This window comes from Pisolithus orientalis (genome assembly GCF_024613125.1).
Source record: "Pisolithus orientalis strain OTSU chromosome Unknown F5J12scaffold_3, whole genome shotgun sequence".
Taxonomy (NCBI): Eukaryota; Fungi; Basidiomycota; class Agaricomycetes; order Boletales; family Pisolithaceae; genus Pisolithus; species Pisolithus orientalis.
The window spans coordinates 1,092,991-1,114,135 of NW_026260784.1; the positions used below are offsets into that span (position 1 = coordinate 1,092,991).

Sequence of the window (21,145 nt, forward strand, 5' to 3'; positions counted from 1 at the left end):
AAGATGTTAGGGTGGTAACCCTTATTAGAAAAGAATGGAGAGACACTGGTAGTAGCACTAGGGGCATTGTTATATGCAAACTTGGCCAAGGGTAAGAGATTGGCCCAGTTGTCCTACTGGTAGTTGCAATAAACTTGGAGGTACTGTTCCAGTGTCTGGTTAGTCCACTTGGTCTGGCCATCACCCTTGGGGTGGTAGCCCAAGGTGAAGTGTAGCTTCATGTCTAGGGCTTTACTGAGTGACTGGAAGAAGTGTGAGATGAACTCTGAGCCTTTGTTTGAGGTCACATGGGCTGGTACTCTGTGCTTTGAAAAGACATGGAGTAGGAAGAGTTTGGTGAGTTCTGGGGCCATGATGGTGTTGTGGGTGGGGAGGAAGATGGCCATGAAGCCAGATGAGACTGGGAGTTGTTTGAGAAGACCATAAGGCCAATGATGGGGAACCTTAGCCTGAGCACAGGCCATGCAGGACTGGACATAGTCCTTGACAAAGGTCCTGAGGCCAGGCCAGGTGTTCTCATGCTGGATGAGTTCTAAAGTGTGGTTTTGGCTGAAGTGGCCAGACAGGGGGTGGTCATGCTTAAGCTGCAAGACCCTAAGTTGGAGATCATTTGAGTCCAGCACATAGATCCTTCCATCAAGCTGAAGGAAACCAGTGTCATCTATTGACCACTGGGGATCAGACATGTTCCAGCAGCACTGTCAGGATGTTGTTGTGGAATTTCTCAATGCCCATTAGAGCAACTGCATGTAAGACTGGGTACTCAAGGTAAATAGCACAGAGGGAGACTGCTAGTTGCTCCTGGGTGAAGACTGGTCTCAGGTTCTGCAGGTTCACTTGGGCATAGCCACTATCCCCCTCTTTGGGGTAGACATCCCATCATCTAGTTAGGGTGTCAGGCTTAGCCCCAAGCTTACCAGGCCTGAACCTGATAATCATATTGAACCATGAAAGGAATTCAGACCAGCAAGCTTGGTGGCAAGTGAGTACCTTAGAGGTAGAAAAGTACTCTAGGTTCTTATGGTCAGTAACAATGTCAACCACTGAGGCCAAGCCCTCAAGGTAGTGATTCCAGGTCCAGAATGCTTTAAAGATTGCAAGCAATTCCTTATCATGGGTATCAAAGTTCAACTCAAGGGCAGTCAGAGTCCAGGAGTAGAAGGTGACCAGATGTATCTGGCCATTGCCACAGGGACCAGTGCAGTAGTAAAGGTGGCCTTGAGGTTGTTGAATGACCAGTGGCACTCCTCAGAGAAGTTCCAAGGAGCACCCTTCTGGGTAAGCTGAGTCAATGGTACAATGATGTCTGAATAGTTAAAGATAAAATGGCAATAGAAGTTTGCAAAGCCAAGGAAAGACTGTATGTCCTTGACCTTGTGAGGCTTGGGCCAATCACAGATGGTCTGGACTTTTTCCTTCAACATTGTGAGGCCAGCAGGGGAGAGGTGGAAACCAAGGTATTCAACTGAGTCCAAGTGGAACTCATATTTCTCTGGCTTTTCATAGAGGCTGTGAAGCCAAAGCTGGTGGAGAACTTCTCAGACATGCTGCTTGTGAGACTCCTTATCTCTGGAGTAGATCAGGATGTCATCAAGGTAGATGACTATGCATACATCCAACATGTCCACGAGAATGGTATTCATGAAGCATTGGAAGGCAGCCAGGGCATTGGTGAGGCTGAAAGGCATTACTAACCACTCATAAGAACGATACCAAGTCTGAAATGCAGTCTTCCATTCATCACCCAGGGCAACCTGGATGAGATGGTAGGCATGCTGGAGATCAATCTTGGTATAGATCTTGGCTCAGCTTGGTGAGTCCAAGAGGTTGGAGATGAGTGGTAGTAGGTATCAGTCTTTCTTAGTGATTTTGTTGAGGCTGTGGAAGTCTACACAGAGCCAGAGGGAGCCATCCTTCTTTTTGACAAAGAGGACTGGTGCAGCATAAGGGGAAGAGGTTGGATGAATGAAGCTGGTGGTGAGGTTTTCATCAATGAAAGTCCAGAGAGCTTGCAGCTCGACCTGGGACAGTGAGTAGATGGTGCCTAATGGCAGTGTTGTTCCTTCTTGGAGCTCAATTTTCAGGTCATACTCCTGGTGTGGTGGGAGTGCTGAGGCCTTGGCCTTGCTGAATACATCAGCAAAGTTGTGGTACTCCTCCAGTACATTGGGTAAGGCCAGAGGAGGGGAAGCTGAGGCTGATTGGGCTTGAACTGAGTCCCAGGGGCAGAGCTGAAGTTGGAACTGGACAGACCCTTCTAGTTTGCAGGCATGCACAAAGGCAGCTGCATTGATTAGGGAAACAAGAGGAGCCTTCAGGGGGGTGTGAGTTGGAGAGTCACAGACTGGTACAGATGGCACAAGGCTGGGGTGGTCACTAGGACCAGGGTCAGGAAGACTGGTGGGAACTGGGCTTACAGGGGGTGTTGACAGGGTTGGCATTCCTTGTGTATGATTCCAGAAAGTAATACTGCTCAATACCCAGTCAATCAATGGATTGTATTGGGTGAGTCAGTTATGCCTGAGAACTCCTTTACACTTGGAATCCAACAGGGCAAGATACAGGGTTACTGGGGTGACATTGCCAGATGTGAAGTGGATATTGACATCTACTGCTTGGGTTATAGTAAATGTGGACATTCCATCGAAGAGCTGGAGTCAGATTGGTGAGACCAAGTACAGGATAAAAGAGTGTTGATTAGCAAAGTGATTATCTATAAAACAATGAGTGGAACTGGAGTCCACTAGAGTACAAAGCCAAGGTAATTCTGGGTTTTCTATAGTGATATATGGGGCCAAAGAGTTCAGACTGGAAAGAGCAGACATGTTGAGTCTAGCCTCCAAGTTTGCACAACCAGAGTCAATGCAGCTCCTGGATTGTGCAGAGTCCCAGGAGCTGCTACCTATTTTTTTGTCTCAGGGGTAGAATCTGAGCCTGAGGCCAGTGCAGCCTCAATGGTGGCCACAGTGCAAGCCTTGGTTCTTCCAGCTTTCTTGGGGCACTTCTCAGTGAAGTGGCCAGGGCCTCCACAGAACATGCAGAGGTTACCCTTGATGTGATGCTTGCATTCTTCTGGGGTGAGCTTCCTGTCCTTCCCAAGTTTGCTAGGCTCAGGCTTGGATGAGTTGCTGTTATTACTGTTGCCCAGCTTCGATGAAGGTGGCTTGGGGGAAAGTCCAGAGTTGTTATTGTTGCCAGTCTTGGCTTGATTATTGTTGCCAGAGCCTCTGGACTTATTGTTGCTGGAGGTGGGTGAGCCTTGATGCTTACTCACCTGTTGGACTTCTTCCTTGTGCTCCCAATAGCATGCATCTATTTCCTGGGCAAGATGGCATAGCTTGTGTAGTGTCTGTGGTTTGCCAACCTGACAGACTTTGTCATGGATCTGGTCTGGGAGTCCAGAGTAGAAGTGGTGGCACAGCACACCATCACCATAGCCTTGGACTTGTGAGGCAAGCAAATTGAAGTTGACTATGTACTTGTTGATGCACTGGTTATCTTTCATATGTAAGTGGTCAAGCTGGCTCTTGGCATCAGTGACTGGGTCATGGGGGCCAAAGGTAGTTTGTAACTCTAGGACAAACTCCCTCCAGGAGTCCATCCAGAGAGGTCAGTCATTGGGGTCATCAAGTCCAAGCAAGTCTGGCTTGAACCACTCAAGAGCCATGCCCTTGAGGTAAGGCTGTGTAAAGATGACTTTGGTGTGGTTGGTCCTGAAAGCCTGGGGTTGGTCTTGAAAATTAAGCTTGCACTGGATAAAGAAGGCACAAAGCTTCTTGGGGTCAGTGCCATTGAAGGTATTGGGCTCACACAACTTGGTCCTGCTCAAGGACTCAGGACTAGTGCGAGTGTTGTGGGCCAGTAGCCTGATGGCCTTTGCAAAGCTGTCAAAGACTGTGACCATGGGTTCAGTGTCCAGGTCTGGGAAGTCCGGTTCATCCTCTGGATCATTCTCATCCAGATTATCATCACTGGGCCCATCATCACAGGAGCTGTTGCCAGGGTCATCATCATCAGGATTGTTATTATCATCATTGCCCAGCCCATCATCACTGGGGTCATTCTCAGGGATGGGAGCAGTGGGGTGATGTGGGGTGGGAGTATTGGATGTTTGGGTGGAAAAGCCCCTGAAAGGACTAATGGGATCTGGAGAGTGCCTAGTGGTCCCTAGGGTAGCTAGTGCTGTCTTGCAATGGGTTCCACTGGCTGAGGCAGATTCAGGGTTGGTGGCAGAGTGGCCACAGGGAGGTTGGAAATGAGTCTTGGTTGCCATGGTGTGCTAGACCCACACAAGTGGTGAGTCTGAAATACTGTCAAGTTTGGGTTGTCCAGCTTGAGGCCAGACTGGAGACCAAAGTGGGTGCAAGGCCAAGGGGTTGGAGTCAGGAGGAAAGGCAAAGGTACAGAGGGGTGGACTGGTTGGACTTATTGACTGAGGTTACAGCACTATTCCCTTGTGTGGGTCTCAGTCTGAGTCCCAAGGCCAAGGCAGAATTAACAGGATAAACTTAGTTGATTTCAGACTGAGGGAGTACAGGCCAAGTATCTAAGAATCTATATACTAGGAGTAGCTATAGTATGGAGACCAGTAATGCCAGTCTTGCAAGGATTGCTAAGACAATTGGTAAGACAAGTATTAGTAATGTATGACTAAGGTAATGGAGACTGGGACAGGATGAACTGGAGACAAGACCAGGCAGAACTTAACTGAAGTGACACACTGCAAAGCAGTGTTCATTGCACTAGGCCATCTGGAGATAATAAATTGGCAAGGCTGAGGCCAGACTGAGTGAGTGCAAGGCCAAGTCTGGCCAGGGTTGAGACATGACTATGACAAGTGCAGGGAATGAGCTCTGCCTCCTTGCAGTACCTATCAACAATGACCTGGACATGGGATTTTCCCAAAGATCCCTTGACTCCAAGATCCATAAAGTTGGTCATTAAATCCCTCCAAGGCCCATCAGGGATAGGTAGAGGTTTAAGTTTGCCTGTGGGCACCCTATTTCCAGACTTGCTGGCTTGGCATGTTTGACAATGCTTTATGTACTCTTCCACATTGGGTTTCAAGGTGGACCACATGAACCAGCATGTGATCAGCTCCTGAGTTCCCTTTATACCATGATGTCCCACTAGGGGTGAGTTGTGAAGAGTGACAAGCAACTTCCTTCCAAGTGCACTAGGCACCCAGACCTTTTCTCCATCATGATGAAGACTGCCTCAGAGTTCACATCCAGCAGGGACTCCTTCAGCTTTAGTGGACTCTGTTTGTGGGTCTTCCATGAAGGGATTTTCTAGCTTTACTGAATGAACCTGGTTTGGGTTTATAAATAGGAACTCCTCTGACTTTGCCCTCTCTTTTCCTTCTACAAAGTCCTCTCATCTTGACAGGGCATCTGGTCTTCCCATCATGACTCCAGGCTTATGAACTATGATACAGTTAAACCAACTAAAGTACTGCACCCAATGTGCTTGGCAAGGTTGAAGCTTTTGAGCAGTCATGAACCACTTGAGGTTATGATGATCCATCCAAATTTCAAACTGGTATGGGGTTGCCTCAAGGTAATGATGCCATTGCTCTATTGCATGGATAATGGCCAGTGTTTCTTTGTCATGAACCATATAGTTAAGTTCTGCCCCAGATAGAGAGTGACCAGACTAGGTGACTGGCCTCCAGAGACTGTCATTGCATTTTACTGAGAGCACTGCTCTGGTGGCATAGTCTGAAGCATCTGTTTCTAGTCAAAATTTCCAATCCTGATTGGGGAACATAAGGATAGGGGCAGTGGTGAAGGCTTCTTTTAGTGTGTCAAATGCCATTTGACATTTGTCATCCCAAATGAATGGAAGATCTTTCTTTGTGAGGTTGTTCAGGGGTTTCACAATCTGTGTGAAATCCTTAATGAAGCATCAGTAAAAGTTTGCAAGGCTAAGGAAGCCATGAACTCCATGAACATTTGTAGGTACAGGCCAATCCTACACAGCAGAGAGTGTGGCAAGGTCCATATGTACTCCATCAATGCCAATGATCATTCCTAGAAAGTCCACCTCTTGCTGTCCAAAGATACACTTCTGTGGTTTGACAAACAAGTCAATTACTTTCAGCCTTCTAAGCACCTCCAGTATGATCTGGTCATGTTCCTCTTGATTGTCCATTTTTGTAAATATCATTAGGTCATCAATGTAGATGACAAGTACATCTTCCATATCACCAAATATATTGTTCATCATATTCTGGAACATGGTGGGCAAGTTGCACAGCCTGAAGAACATGACTAGGGGTTCAAAGGCACTGCGATGGCATATGAAGCAGCTTGCCACTTGTCTCCTTCTTTGATCCTAATGTTGTTGTAACCCCAGCGAAGATCCATCTTCATGAAGAGTTTGCAACCTTTCAACTTGTCAACAAGCTGAGATATTAAAGGGAGCAGATATGAGTTTTTGATGGTATGCTTGTTTAAATAACAATAGTCCTGGACCATATGCTTTTTGCCATCCTTTTTAGGAACAAAGAACACCAGAGAGGTTTGCAGTGATTTACTAGGCCAAATATAACCCTTCTTGAGTTGTTCATCAATGAAGTCACTGACTTCTCATTGCTTGTCAGGGGAGAGAGGGATCAACCTTCCCTTCTTTGGTACAAATGACTCCTTTAGTTCTATAGCATGGTCCCAAGGTTTCCTAAGCAGCATGCACTCAGATTCCATTTCTGAAAAGACCAATAAATATTCATGATATGCCTTTGGAACAAGTTCCTCAGGGGTTTTATCTATTTTCAGCTTGTCCATCTTGAGATCTGAGATCCAAGATACACAAGAGTCCAAGGCTTCTCATTTGAGTTTTTCTACCCTGTGTACAAACAAAGGCTTGGGGGCTAACTGTTGGCATCTAGCCAGGCATCTACCCACTTTGACCTTGCTGGTCTTCCAATCTATCAGCAGGTTGTGCTGATGTAACCAGGTATATCCCAAGATCATGGTACTACTTCCTAGATTGGTTATTTCAGCAAGAAGCTCTTCATGATGGTCAAGGTATTGGACTCAAAGGTGAGCCTGATGTGTAATCATTCCAGCAGAATTAGGGGAACCATTGACATTAAATACATCCACTACACTTGGCAGCACTATTTTTGGAATCTGGGTCCTTTCTACAAAGCTTCTACCTATAAATACTCCAGTAGCACCACTATCAAGCAGTGCATTGACTTTGAACACCAGACTGGCATTCATTCACAAAACCAAGGGGACCTCCACAGAATCTTTCAGGTTCAGCATGTGTTGGGTTTCAGACTGTATGGTGGTCTTTGCACCACTACCCTCTAGATCTGGGAGATCAAAAGAAACATTTTTTGTTTTTTGTTGCAAGTGGAATTAAGCAGGCAAGGTTTTACATCTGGCCCTGAGCCCTTTCAGGACTCCACTTCAGATGATGTAACAGATTCTGAACCATTAAATATATCCTGTGGTTCTTCAACATCAAGAAAAGAGAAGTGATTGAGGGAAACTACTGGTACACTATTTTTGGTATTTTTATATTCAATTCTTGTATTTTCTTTTGTATTTTAAGTCCATAAGTAGAATGAAATCTGTAGGTAGAGGAAGAGGAAGAGGAAACAGGAACAAATGTCTGTATGCTAGAGTCTGCAGGATCCAATTTCACTGCAGCTCTGATTCTTTTAACTGGCTGATAATGAGCAATGATCTGCTCAAAGCTCATTCCCTCCATAGCCTTTAGGCAGGGATCAGGTCCAGTGTCAGCACATACAGCCCTGATGGGACATCCTTGTGATTGTGCCTGTTTTGGGCACTCACTGTGGTAATGGCCCTTCAGGCCACATCTGAAGCACATGATGTGGGACTTGTCCTTAGGGGGTCCCCTCCCCTTTCCTTGCTGTGGAACAGCACCTATGTCCATGGGGGTGCTGGCCCCAGGCTGAGTGCCAGTGGCTGAAAAGCCATGAGGTTGGTTCTGAGGCCATACCCTCAAGGAGGAGGCTGTCATGTATCAGTGGTTTTCAAAATTGCCAGCCACCAACTGGAGCTCAGTTACATACTCTTTGTACATGTCCTTTCTTTTCCACATATGGTGCATGAGCCATAGCACCTTGGGGTTTATTGCCTGTTCAAGGCACAGGACAGCTGGGTTGTTGGAAGTGCTTGCCATGAGCTTCCAACTATTGAACTCTGCCAGAAAGGCATCCATTTGAGACTCTCCCTGCCTTGCCTTTTGCATCCTTTTCTGGGCCCAATCCCCATTGTTCATGGGCCAGAATCTTGAGTTGAGGTCAGCCACCACCTCATCTATACTTGGCCAGTTTCCATTTGCCAAGTGGAAGTCCAACTTGGTGCAGGCATGGTTGCTGGTGATTGGACCTGTCATCTGAGTCCAGAAGGCCATGCAGTCCTGGCTTGTATAGTGGTGGACTGCTGCTTTGTGGAAGGCCCTCATTTTGATGACCTACTCTTCATATATCACCATGGACCCATTGAAGGTTCCAGGCTCAGCAACACCTCTTTTCATGGGGTTGAAGTTATGTGTTTGTTGCAGTGCTGCTGCTGGTATGAACTGCTGCATGGCTTGTGCCATTGCTGCCACCATTGCCTGTACCATGGCATAATCAAATGGCAGGGGTTGATGCTGGTCAGGGTCCATTCCTGCTTGTTAAGGGGACTGGGAAACAAAGGGGGCAGTGGATGGAATGATGGTTCCAAAGGTTGTAGGGGGTGTTGAAGATGAACCTGAGTTCATTCAGGTTGGGAGAAGGGGATGGGGAAGGGCAGATGAGCTCCAGGTTTACCTCATGGAAAAGCTCAAGAGGGGGAAGAGAGAGCAGTGTGAGCATGGACAGTGAGCATGAAAGGCATGGGGTAGAGAGTTCCCTTTTGTAAGGGAGGAACCCAAGAGGGAGATGAAGCTCAGCCTCTTCTTTCTTGATGGGACGAAATGGTGGTAAAGTAAAAGCTATGTAGGTGTACTACTCACTGATGATGTTCAAGACCACTAAACATGTAGTCTGCTCACTGTCACATGTCTGATCAACCTCCTAGCAATAGGGAGGGACCAGCCTGGCCAACTATGCAAACTACAGTGGGTGCAAGGATGTCAACTACTGGTCTACCTCCACTGCCATGCAGGAACTACAACTATGTATGGTTCAGCTGCATTGGAACCTTGTTGGCCCTCTTGATCAAGCATTGCCCTGCATACACCAACCTCAACCTTGGGACAGTGTATATATGTAGTTATAAAACTCCCTAAGATGCTTGGCCAACTGGCTTCATTGCTCAGGTGCTCTCAGTCACACTGATGGAGGCAAGAAGAAACTATGTGTGGAACTGCTCAGTATGAGTATCATACTGCCATTGACCCTCAGCACTGGGTATGAAGTGATAGGGGGGAAGTAGAAATCTAGTTTGAGTGAAGCAATCCAAAGATGAATGTCTTCTCAGCTATCACTTCAAACCAGAGAGAATGGGAGTGGAACCTGTTGATTGAGAAGCAGACTCAAAATGAACTAGATTAAGGAACTGGCTATGACAAATGACAGGACTTATATACTGCCTTACTGTTTGTACAGTATGTACTGCCATGAGAGAATACTTGAGAAGAAAGTAAACAAAAGAGATAACTATGCTATTGGTCAAATGCAAACATGTGGTGTCAGCAAGACACAGCCTGACTAACTATTGTGTAAGCATGATATCACAAGCAGAAGGAAAAGTCCAAGATGACCAAGCATCCAGAGAGGCAGCTGCTGATCTGATGCCGATATAGTACATCCAAAAGTGGACAGGGTGAGTCAGATGTCAACAGGGGTCAAGCTTTGGGGGTCTGTGGGGTGACAGGAGCATAGGGGATCGCAACTTTCCCCCCAAAACCATCCTCTCAGTGAAGCAAATAAAAACTTCATGAACAAGGCTCTGTTGGAAGAGAGGATGAAGGGGGAGCATCTTCTGCTGTATCTTGCAACAAGGAGGCAAGATGTGCATCATACTCATCATGGATGCGATCAGGGAGAGTGGAGAACAGTAGATTATACTGTAGCTGTCGCAATTTTGGAAGAATGATGGACGAGACTGGTATGAAGATGTTGCAGGGGGCAGGGAGGAAGGATCCATATGCTTCTTGGACCAGAGAGACTGAAACGACCACATAAGACCTTTCCAAGTGAATGACAGACCTGAGGCAACCAAAGAACATCCTCCTGGAGGTCATACTGACAAAAAGAACATGCTGTCCAAGCTGGATGGGCTGAGAGGGGGCAGATGAGGGTGGGATGTACCAGGATGCTTCAGGATGGAAGCTGGTAGGAACTCCTGGTAGATATATGTAGCCATGGTCCCTAGCAAAGGGGACAAGCAAAATGACTGATGTGGAGGCAGCCATATCAGAAGAATTAGCAAAATGAGTGTCTTTTGGAGGGAGTGCTGTAGAAACGTGTGGAGTGTGCAAATCCTTTCCAATCCTGGAAGGTAGGATTGCATGGCTGAGCACTACAAGTGAGTGTGGGAATGGTTTCGGTGTCTGCAGAACTGGTGGAGATACATCGAAAACCGGAATGCTGTACATGGGCACTTAAGAATTTTATTGGTGCTTAACTTGCCTCCTCCTTTTTCTTTGGCACCGACAACTTGTTCTTGTGCGAGGGATGACTGCTGACATTGCTGGCTGTCCTTCTTCGCATGAGGGCTATGATCTTCACCTCCATTCATCAGCTACATCCATGTCCACCTCACCAAACACCTTTGGTGTGTGACATCATCTCAGTAGCCTCCAAATATGCCAGAAGTTTGACATCCTGCAGGGTCCTGTCCAACATACATTACCACTCCAACTATCTCAATATCCTCAAGATTGAACCACACCTCTGCCTGTGGAACAATCAGAATCGATGGCTGCACAGTTGCAACCACATACCAATCCAGAAAATTGTGTCTTTGCATTGTCCACTCTAGCTGCAATAGATTTGACAGATTGATTAGTTGGTATGGCAGAGGAGCTCTCACTCCACTCATAGACAACTTTTAACTTTTCCCTTCCTTGCTGTGAAGTCATCCTTGGGGATGCCTATCATGAGGGTGTTGTACTCCTTCATAATCAACTTGTTGATTGAATTTTGATTGGCTGGTCAGGATGTTAGAACAGTAGATGTGAGAGGGAGGAAAGTCATACCACCATCTGGTTTGGGCTGCATGGCCCAATACCATGAGTGGAAGAGGTTGGCTTCATTAATTTTGGTATGAGAAGCCTTAACACTAAATCCCACAGTGATGAGTATGTTGCATGTAGACCACCCATGCCATCAGCCAAGTTCTTCCACTGTTGTCTTGATGTCCTTCGCAAAAGCACGTATTTTGTCTAATGCTGCTGTGGACAGATTCCCTGGCTTCTTGAGGTTTGGGAGTTGGGTGTCATGGTCACCATGGTTTGCAGCATCAATGTCCTCAGCATCTATAGCCCTACCTTTGCCCTTCTTCTGAAGTCTAGTATAGATCAGGCCACCTTCTTGGTGAGGATGGGGGAAGCAGGGACTGGGCACAAGAAATGGTCTGAGCAGTGTGAGCACATGCATCATCATCATCTAGGAGTCAACATGTCAACATGAGGCAGATGCATATAATGGTCATGAGTATCCAAAGCACCAAGCTTTGAAACACAAGTGTGCACCAAGCCCACCATTGCATGACCAGAGAGGCACCAAACCCCAAAATCAAAAGAAATGAGAATTATCTGAAAAAAATGTGAGAGAATGAGGGATATGAAATGGAAAAACCTACCACAGGAGTTGCTCAAGCTCTCCATCTCCTCATCATCATTCTCATTCTCATTGTAATCAGAACCCTTGTTGTCATCATCACTACTGGGCAGCCAGTCATGCTCTTTCTTGCTACCAGATGGCAGGTCATCCTCATTCTCACTACTGGATGGCCGATCATCCTCATTCTCATTACTGGAAGGCTGGTCATCCTCATCTTCATTGTTGTCAGGATTCTCCTCCACCTCCTCCATTGCAGAGTCCTCATCACAGATTTGGTCATCCAGGTGCAGGAAAGGGGAAGGGAGCATTGAGGTGTTCATGATGGAAGGACAAGGTGTCAAGGAGTGTCTTCTATCTCTCAGGACAATCATGTGTTCTTCCCAGCCTTCAAGAGGCTGGACTGTGAACTGCAGTTTCAGTTTGCCAATCATATCCTTTGGAGTAGATTGCTGTGAGCAGAAAATGACATTAGAGTAATGGATGAGAAATATACTACAAGATGTACCTCTGAGTGTTGCACTCCATTGTTAGAGACAACAGCACCACCTTTTTTTACTTGTTTGGAAACTGGGGCATTGTGTGAGGATGGAATCCTTCAGTTGTGAAGAACACAAGTGTTCAAGTCAGCAATGGAGTCCCTCAAAGGCTCCAGGATATCAGCAGAGTGGGGCATGGTTGTATGGGGGTGTTGAGAAATGGGGGGAGGCAAGGTGAGTATTTAAGGTCAGAGCACATCAAGCCAAGATGAACCATATGGGAAAAAAAATCCATCTAGAACATGTTGTCTCAGTGTGCAAAGTTCTGGGTATAGCATCAGCAAGGACATATGAAACCATGAAAAGAGGACATGATGTAAGGGGGATGAAGGAAAAGCACACAGGAAAGAAGTGGTTGTAATGTGTAGTGAGGATGACACACCTATTACAATGGAAACATACAGGTGGAATTCCAATTGAAATCCAGAACAGTGGTATTCTGTCTGTGCGACCCAGAAAGTCAGTTTCCTCAAGACTGAAAAACCACAAGAGTTCATCAGTATCCAGCAATAGAGAAAGGAATGGGCTTACTAGATGGAAAGTGAATTGTTCAAGCCCCTAAGGGCAGTCACTGACAAGAGCAGGGTCGATGCAGTCCAATAGACACAGTCCCTTTCATGCAATCAATAGCCAAATCAAGCATATAATGTAGACTGAATGTTGGAGGTATGATGACCTTTGGGTGAAGTTGCTGCTGAAACAAATCTCCAGTACTGAGCAATGAGGGTCATTGTTGTCTGTGCAATTGATCACTGGATCAACACCAAGACCACCCTTGAAGGCTCCAAGCCTTCAGGGGCTGTCAAGGGCACCAAGCCCATGACATTTAGCAGAGAGATGCTCCAAGCATTCCATTGCTAAGTGGTAGAGCTTGAATGGTAGAAATTTACAAAGGATGGAAAGTGCCAAGTTGTGACTTGCCTCACAGTCAGGCTGCTATATGCAATATGCAGCCTCAGGATTTATACTTCATAGTAATTAATTGGAGACTGCTGCAAGAAATACTTGCCAATGGATAATACAATAGCTGTTAGTCTTTACATGGATATGGTAAAAAAATTCCAGTGGGAGTATGCACACAGTCATCCACTAGATATGGAACCCTTGCTTCACAATCTGGGTGGCTGTGGACAAGAATAGTGGAGGGATCAGTTGAGTTAGGTGGTGTTAGATGTATCAATGTGGGAAATTCCCCATAAATGGGGATTGACAGGGATAAGGTGGCAGGTGTACACTCTTCATGGGACAACAATCCTGAAACCCCCAGACTCAATGGGCATAATGCCACCATGGGGTATGTGGGTTGCTGAGCCAGATGACCCTATGAAGGCTGCAATATGATCAGTCCAGAAATGTCACTTAAGAATGTACTCACCTTCAGTGTGAGATCTTAGTAACAAAGTGCTTGCTAGCATTTCAGCATCTGCTGCATTCAATTCAAGGTTTCCAATCAGAGTAATTAGAGTGCCTGTGCCAAAATGTGTTAGTCATCAGGAGTTAGTCAGAAAAACATGTACTAAGGTTGCTAGAGCTTATATCCAATCCAGTACTGGGCAAAGGTATTTTGGACATGGTGGGTCAGGAAATGGGAAGGAAAGGCTGGAGAGTGAATGTGCAGAGAATTGTAAGTATGATGGTAGATCTCCAGCAGAAGGCTACCTCATTCCCTTTCCCCATTTGTTGGAAGCCATTGTGGGAAAACCAGAAGTTCAACCACAACAAATCATGCACTTAGATGTGATGTAACTCTTCATAATACCCTGGAGGAAGTAGCAGAAATCAATGGATAAGATACACTGAGAAGCTAACCATGTACCCATGTTAGAACCCTGCATGGTTGATCATGAGGCAACCTGGAGAAAATTTGTAGTAGAAAGGAGAACTTGAGATCAACAATCAGAATCACTGCCCTTGAAGGTAACATCACACCAAGTCTCCAATACTGTAGAGGAACATGCCACATATTTGATCAGCAGGGATAGATATGAATGTATATGTTGCTAACTCAAATCTTTGGGACTAAAAGGTGAGGGGAGAACTGCACTATCATCTATGCAATCAATCACTGAATCTGTACCAATGGTAGATGAGTGGGGAGACAAGGGCATCACTATAGAAGGCATATACTGGCCAGGCAGAATGATAGAGTGCAGCTGGAGGTGGGGAGAATGATGGACCTAGTACACATAGTATGCACTGGTAAATGGGTCAGTAGACTGTGAAGCATAATGATGCATAACTTAAGTCAAAAGCACTGACCCACAAAACCTTCATTAATGTTGCTGAAAGATGAGGGTCAGTCTTGACTGTTGTCATGCAATTGATCATTGCATCCACTGGACACCAAGACCACCCTTGAAGGCTCCAAGCCTTCAAGGCTGTCAAGGGCACCAAGCCCCTGACATATGGTAGAGGAATGCACTGAGCATTCCCCCAATACCATGTGGACAGCATACAGAAGATGAGAGTGTTGCTAAGTACTAGCTGCAGGTGGTGCAAATGTTTGTTTTGGCTGTGATGATGTAACAATTGTGCAATTGTGAAATGACATGTTAAAATTCTGTCATTCATTGAAACTTCAGTCACATCAGTAAAAGTGGCCAAATCTATTAACAAAGTAGCAACAGCACACTAGTACTTGTAACTAGGACTTGCTATAAGTAGCTTATCAACATGTCATTACTGTAATGCACGAATGCATCTCCCACAAATATTACAATAGGCAGTCTGGAACATTGAGGAATGAAATACAGAACACACAACTTATATCTAATCACCTGAATAATTGACAATTTAGAGCCTAGACTCAATGTCTTCCTTGAGCACACTGTAAGTCAGGTGTCACATTCATTTGCAGTGCAGGTCACATGCACAGCAGTACCCATAATATCTCTCACTACTACTAGTAAGTGCTACCTACTACTTCAAGTTTCCAATACCCCTCCATATAAACCAATTCAGTGCAAGGTAAGTTTCCCTCTATCTTATCCATCTTACTTTTCCAGATGGCCCAGTCACTCTTTCCATGAATGTTTGGAGTGTTCATCTGTCAGGTCTCAGGGGTTTGGTGCCTATGAGTTCTTGATAGGCTTGGGGCCTATTTAGGGCAACATTCTCATTTCATTTCAGTCTCACTGGCCTTAATGCTGCATGATTCATTTTTTTCTCCACTCATCATCATCTCTGTCAATTTAAGTAAGTACTGACTGACTTCTTTTGTTTCCAGGATGAATGTAGCTAGCATTCACCCTTATGAATTATCATTGCACAACTGCCCTGGTGATGGTGCATTCTTGCTGTCCCTAACTCAGCTCAAATTGATTATCATTATTTTCAGGGAGATGGGGTGCATTCAATGTGCATGTCCTAGCAAAGTGTGATGACCACTGGATCACATCACTGAATGCTGACTATGTTTCCCAACCCTTCATCTTCAATGGAGAAACAATCACACCCCTACATGATGGATAGTTTGGCCATATAGACTGTTTTCAATGGCCACAGTTGTTCACAGAACACTACACATGGAGTCTGTGTGTCCCCTGGAAAGTGGCCTATGGAGATGACCCAATGTGGAGGTGGCTGTGGTGGAACATTACCCAGTCAGTGGAGGATTTTGTGCTGGAAAGAGGGTCTGCCCTCAAAGTTGGCAGGATTTATGCTGACAAGTGGAAGTCAATGGAGACCATTTATAATCAACTAGATGAACATTTGCAAGATTGGCTAACAAAGCACCCCCACTACACAGGTCCTCTGAGACCTGATTTGTGGCTGGGGTCATGTCAGTGATGTCTCCTGCATCTGAAGGTATGATTTTTTTCTGGTTCAGATTTCATCAATTAAAAATTTCTCTAGCAACTCCCATTTATATTTTGAGACACAGTCATATTGGTTGCTTTTTGTCAATGCCTCCTCCTAGACATCTTTGGCATGCTAGAATATCTGGACACAGACCTCAACCCTGCTATGGGCACTTTTGTTGATTCATTTGACTGCTGGATCAGGGCATTCACAACAGACCCTGACATTTGCCAGTGCCTTTTTGAAATACATGTGCCTGTCTGGATGGTCTGGAAACCTGATTGTGTACCCCCAAAGTGTTGAAGACCATCGAGATTATGTGCCCTCATGACATAGTCATGGATCCTGAGGTTTGTGAGGTTGGGCAGATGCTGAAATGGCACAGCACCTGGTACCACCCAGGTGAATTGTGCCACAGGCACACTCGATGAGGCCCAGTGATTGGGCTTGAGCAATTTGCAGCTCCCTGGCCAGAACCACTGTGCACCAGCAGTGGTGTGGCCTCAACTCCCACAAGCACAGGTCCCATGGCTTCCAATGCTGCAAGTTCCAGCAGTGCAAGTTCAAGTACAGGAGCTGTTAGGATGGGCAGGGCCTGACAATGTAATCAGCCATGTACATATCCTATTCATTTTGTCTCAATGTGTTTAACATTTTGCTCAGATCCCCCTGCAGGCTTGAGAGGAGCCAAGCCATTGGTCATTCTGAATCCTGAACTGTGGGAAGACCTCGGTGATCCAGCTATTCCCCCTGCTATGTCCACATGGCACACTGCCCTGAAAGTATGTGAATAAGGATGCAAAAAGGGTTAGTCCCAACATGCCCAAGGTAGCTTACTTCTTTCCCAGTCCAAGTCTGTTTGTGAGGGGTGAGTCCTCCAATCACCAGCAGAGGTACCTGAGGAATTGGCTAGTCTCTCAAGCAGGTTGGATCACTCATCTTTCTGCCTCAGATGCATCTCCTGTTATCCCTCAGTCCTGGCAGGATTTCCTGAACACAATTCCCAAGCAGATTTCATCCACATTTTCTGGTGACTGACTATGTGAATCTGCTGCCCTCTTTGGTCCCAAGCTTGTCAGCCTCCAACATGACATACCTAGCCATGTACAATTCCAGGATATTTCAATTTCCCTCACAGACCTCACTACCATCAATCAGATGACAAAAAGCAAGATTTTATGGGATTTATATGAACACAACTTCCAGTTCAAGTTGGTCACTCTTGACTGTGTAATGATGCCTAGCTTGTGGTCAAATTGGGATTCAGAGTGGGTCAATCATGTCTGGCAGGTATGTACAATTTTACCTCACCAGGAATGTGCTGTTTCTGAACTCTATGCAGATTTTCCCTGGTGATTTGGAACTCACCATGTGTGCTGAGCCTTTCCCTCAGAAAAATCAAGGCCTTGGATCATCTGACTTTCAATCGAAATGGGAGTACATAGAGAAGCTCTGGGCATTACTTGCTGTATGGCCAGGATGCCCCTTGGACTTGGCAGAGCCAATTATGCCATTAGTGTCATTGTCACATGTCTGGGCAATGGAAAAGAAGTTGGCTATATTTTATGTACAGTCATTCTTTGATACTTTTGGTTGTCTGCCCCTTCTTCCCTGCCTTATTCCAACTGCACTGCATGGTTACAGTTCAAATAGTCAGTAACCTCCTTCATCATTCCCTGACACAATTTTTACTCTGTACATTTCCTGAATGATATTCATAGCACACCACAATTGCAATCTCATCTTGTTCATTGCACACTTGCTCTGTCTCCTTCCCCATCACCCTCACTAGTTGTGTGCAAAGGTCAGTTCACTTTTCTATGCTGGAGGCTAACTATTGGAGATGTGCTGGTGGCATCTTGGGGTTGCCTTCCAGCAACCAGGATTCAGTGTCCTGGTCACAGTCCTGTAACTTGGTGTTGCAGGATCGTTGTCTACCACTAACTTGCCTAGACAGTTTATGCATCTGACCAAATTTCATAGATGTCTTTTCGTCGACCGAAACAGCTTACTAGGCATGGTCCCTCTGTATAAGAATGGGGTGAGGGGCATACCATGTGGAAGTTACTGCAACTACGAGTGATGATGACAATGGAAACTAAAGTACGAGCAACAGCAGCGACTGGCGCAACAGCGATGACGACGACAAGCTTTGATGCCAATCGAAGGCCGCGCGAGGCTAGAACAGCCGTTCGATGGGATTGGGGCGCGACGAGTGCTGATACTGAGCACTACGGCTCAAGGTTCCATTTTGAATTCAGAGCATTTTACTTACAGTGTTTCTACTCTAGGGAAAATGGGTATAGGCGATGAAGCGCAGTCAGCGTTCACGCGAGCGCGGTACGAATACCTATGACTACCTACGAGGAGAAGGCTTTCCTACCGCCAGTCCAAGTCAAGGCCATCAACGCTGTTATCGAGCGAGCCGCGCTCGGACTCGACCCACAACCTAATCACCATTCATTGCGATTGCTCACCGTGCTCAGGAAACACCCGAAGTTGATGGAGCCGTCCGTTTGTGGAGACGCGTTCATGCGCTTGAAGCGCAACGAGTCCAGTTTTTATTTTTGTTGCACGACTTTTTACTTACGGTTACGGTATCCTAGTATAGACGACGGTCTTGAAGAAAGAATGTGTCGAGTTACAGCGCAACAGATTTGTGCGCGGAAACTACCACGAATAGCGGGTATTGTATGGAAGCTACATCTACAGCGAGCAAAAGTGACAGTAACAAGGACGACAGCAAGAGTAACAGCGACAACGACGACACTTGGCACAGACCAGAGGCCGCGCAACGCGGGAGTGGCAGTACGATGGATACGAGGCATAGTGGAGACAAACGACGAGCTCGATAGCTCAAGATCCCGAGTTTATTTCAGGATATGCTACTCACATCTTCGTTATTCTAGCAAAGGCGAATGCCTACAACAAACTACGATTGCGATAGAGAAAACTACGGTGGTTTGCGATCGAACGTCATGCAGAAGTACAGCAAGGCTGGTGCGACGACTACAGCTCGAACATCAACGACGATCGTCGAGGATACGACATCCGACGAACGTGGAAATGGAGCCCGACGACTCAAGTTTTTATTTTTGCTTCATGGCTTTTTAATTACAGGTACATTATTCTAGAATAGATAATGAATCAGAAGAAAGGACGCGTCGGCTTACAGAGCGACGAGCGAAACCAAGAGGAGTCACACGAGGAACGTTCGGAGCGACTCTGCGGACTCGTACACAGGAACTGCTACAAATGGCAGTGCGACAGTGGAATTCGGAGTCGCAACAAGATGCGCGACATGCGAGCAGCTTCGAGATCGTGCTGAGTGGACCTGAAGGCCCAAGTTCTAGTTTTTTCTTTCAAGTATTTTACTTAAAGCTATATTGTTTCACGGAACACGAGTTTTTACAGAGTAGCAACAAATCTTCGAGCGTCGATGCGTCTACAGTACAAAGGTCCAGATCGGGACGACCTGCAACCGAGTCCCTTCAAGAAGAAGACGCCTACCTTATCAACGATCGAAGTGGTTTCGTAGGGTGACGTATCATTGGACAGTTAACGAAGGGAGACACCGTCTCCGTGCTGGATATCGTGCAGAGACACAGCTGTGTCTCGTTTGGATTGGGAGATATATTGAACAAGTCGGGCACCATACACATAGCACACATAGCCTCATGGCCGCAAGGCACAAAAGACCCCTCCGTCTACATCAAGGTCAACGTCGAGGGCACCCGAGCCGTCATCGACGCAGCTGGCGTCCGTAGGCTCGTCTATACGAGTTCCGCAGGCATCGTATTTAATGGCACCGACGTCGTGAAGGTCGACGGACGAACATCCTGTTCACACAAGCCATTTGACATGTGTAGTCTACTGCCTTGCCACTCTACCACGCCGAGCGAATTCAGGCTAGACCCCGAGAGCACGGCGGCAACGCTCAACGAATCCCTACACCGTGCTCTCTCTCCCATATGTGCCACAACCGAATATCACAGCATGATGCGCAGTTCCATGCAGACACTCAGTCCCTATGTCACACCTGCACCCAACACTGAATCCATCCTATCCACGTTCAACACCCCATTTGACCCGCGTGAACTCACGGACCCCTTCGACTGTTCTCGAGTCGAGGGGCGAGCGTTCTTCGTCGCAGTTGGAGGGCCGGGTTGTATCTTGGACTTTACAGGGATATACGACGAGTACGAGCGAAGACTATCGCCCTTAAAGGTACAAGAGAGATCTCGACAGGGGAGGGGCATAGAGGATTCATGTGCTGAGCTCGGCAGCTCGATCTTTCTCCTTTATTTTGTGTCATATCACTTACAGCTACGTTACTATAGGAAAGTTCAGTGTCTACAAAGAAGTAGGAGCGACATCCAAGTGGCTGCGGTGTGGAAGTGCAAAGCAACACACGAGAACGAACACCGGACTATCAAATCGAAGCTACACGAGACAATTCGACGGTTCTACTACGAGTGGGGGATTCGGGAAGACGGACATCTGCAACGAATTGCGATCGCGATGCAAGAGACTATGACAAACTACGAGCAAAGGACATGTGGAGGTCTAGGACATACGAAGGAATCGACAGGTGGCTACTGACGTCTGGAAGAGAAGAAGACGAAGCGAGTTCGAGTAGGCGAGAGGGCGAGCAATATGCAAAGATCGAGGAAGGGCGATGCTGGCTGGAACGATGGAGTCGCATGCAGAATGTTCAAGCCGACGTGGATTCTTAGACAGAGACCGAGCGCTCTTCGTTTCTTTTTGTTTTCGTGATAACTTACTTACAGGTATTCGGTGTTAGGGCATTCGACGAGTTCAAACGCGAAGGGTCAGTTACCAGCAAAGGGCTGGCATCGAACAAAGCAAAGACTGATCCCCAAGGGGGGAGTTCCTCGAGGCGAGAGGAGTGTTGAAGGCAAGGGCGCTGGAAGGGACACTCAGAAAGGGAAATTACGAGATCAAGGTGCCCTTTTCAGTTCTGATTCGAACATTACCTACTGCGAGGAACAGGTACCCTTGCGCGAAGGAAAAGACAATCGATGGGGATGGA

The 21,145-nt window shown here is 46.5% G+C and overlaps 2 protein-coding genes across 2 annotated transcripts; one reads left to right on the top strand and one right to left on the bottom strand.

The window, feature by feature from the left end:
* Positions 1–11,299: 11,299 nt before the first annotated feature.
* F5J12DRAFT_779767 (uncharacterized protein) lies at positions 11,300–13,022 on the bottom strand (the record flags this gene model as incomplete). Its single annotated transcript, XM_051742419.1, has 5 exons — positions 11,300–11,502; positions 11,775–12,204; positions 12,261–12,348; positions 12,694–12,766; positions 12,968–13,022. 5 exons carry the CDS (start codon positions 13,020–13,022, stop codon positions 11,300–11,302), a joined length of 849 nt encoding a protein of 282 aa, XP_051604259.1.
* A 6,628-nt stretch (positions 13,023–19,650) lies between these two features.
* Positions 19,651–20,914, top strand: F5J12DRAFT_954271 (uncharacterized protein; the record flags this gene model as incomplete). The annotated part of the gene is made up of 1 exon (XM_051749847.1): positions 19,651–20,914. A coding segment is annotated over one exon (1,044 nt), but the record flags the coding sequence as incomplete, so codon positions are not given.
* Between the last annotated feature and the right edge of the window lie 231 nt (positions 20,915–21,145).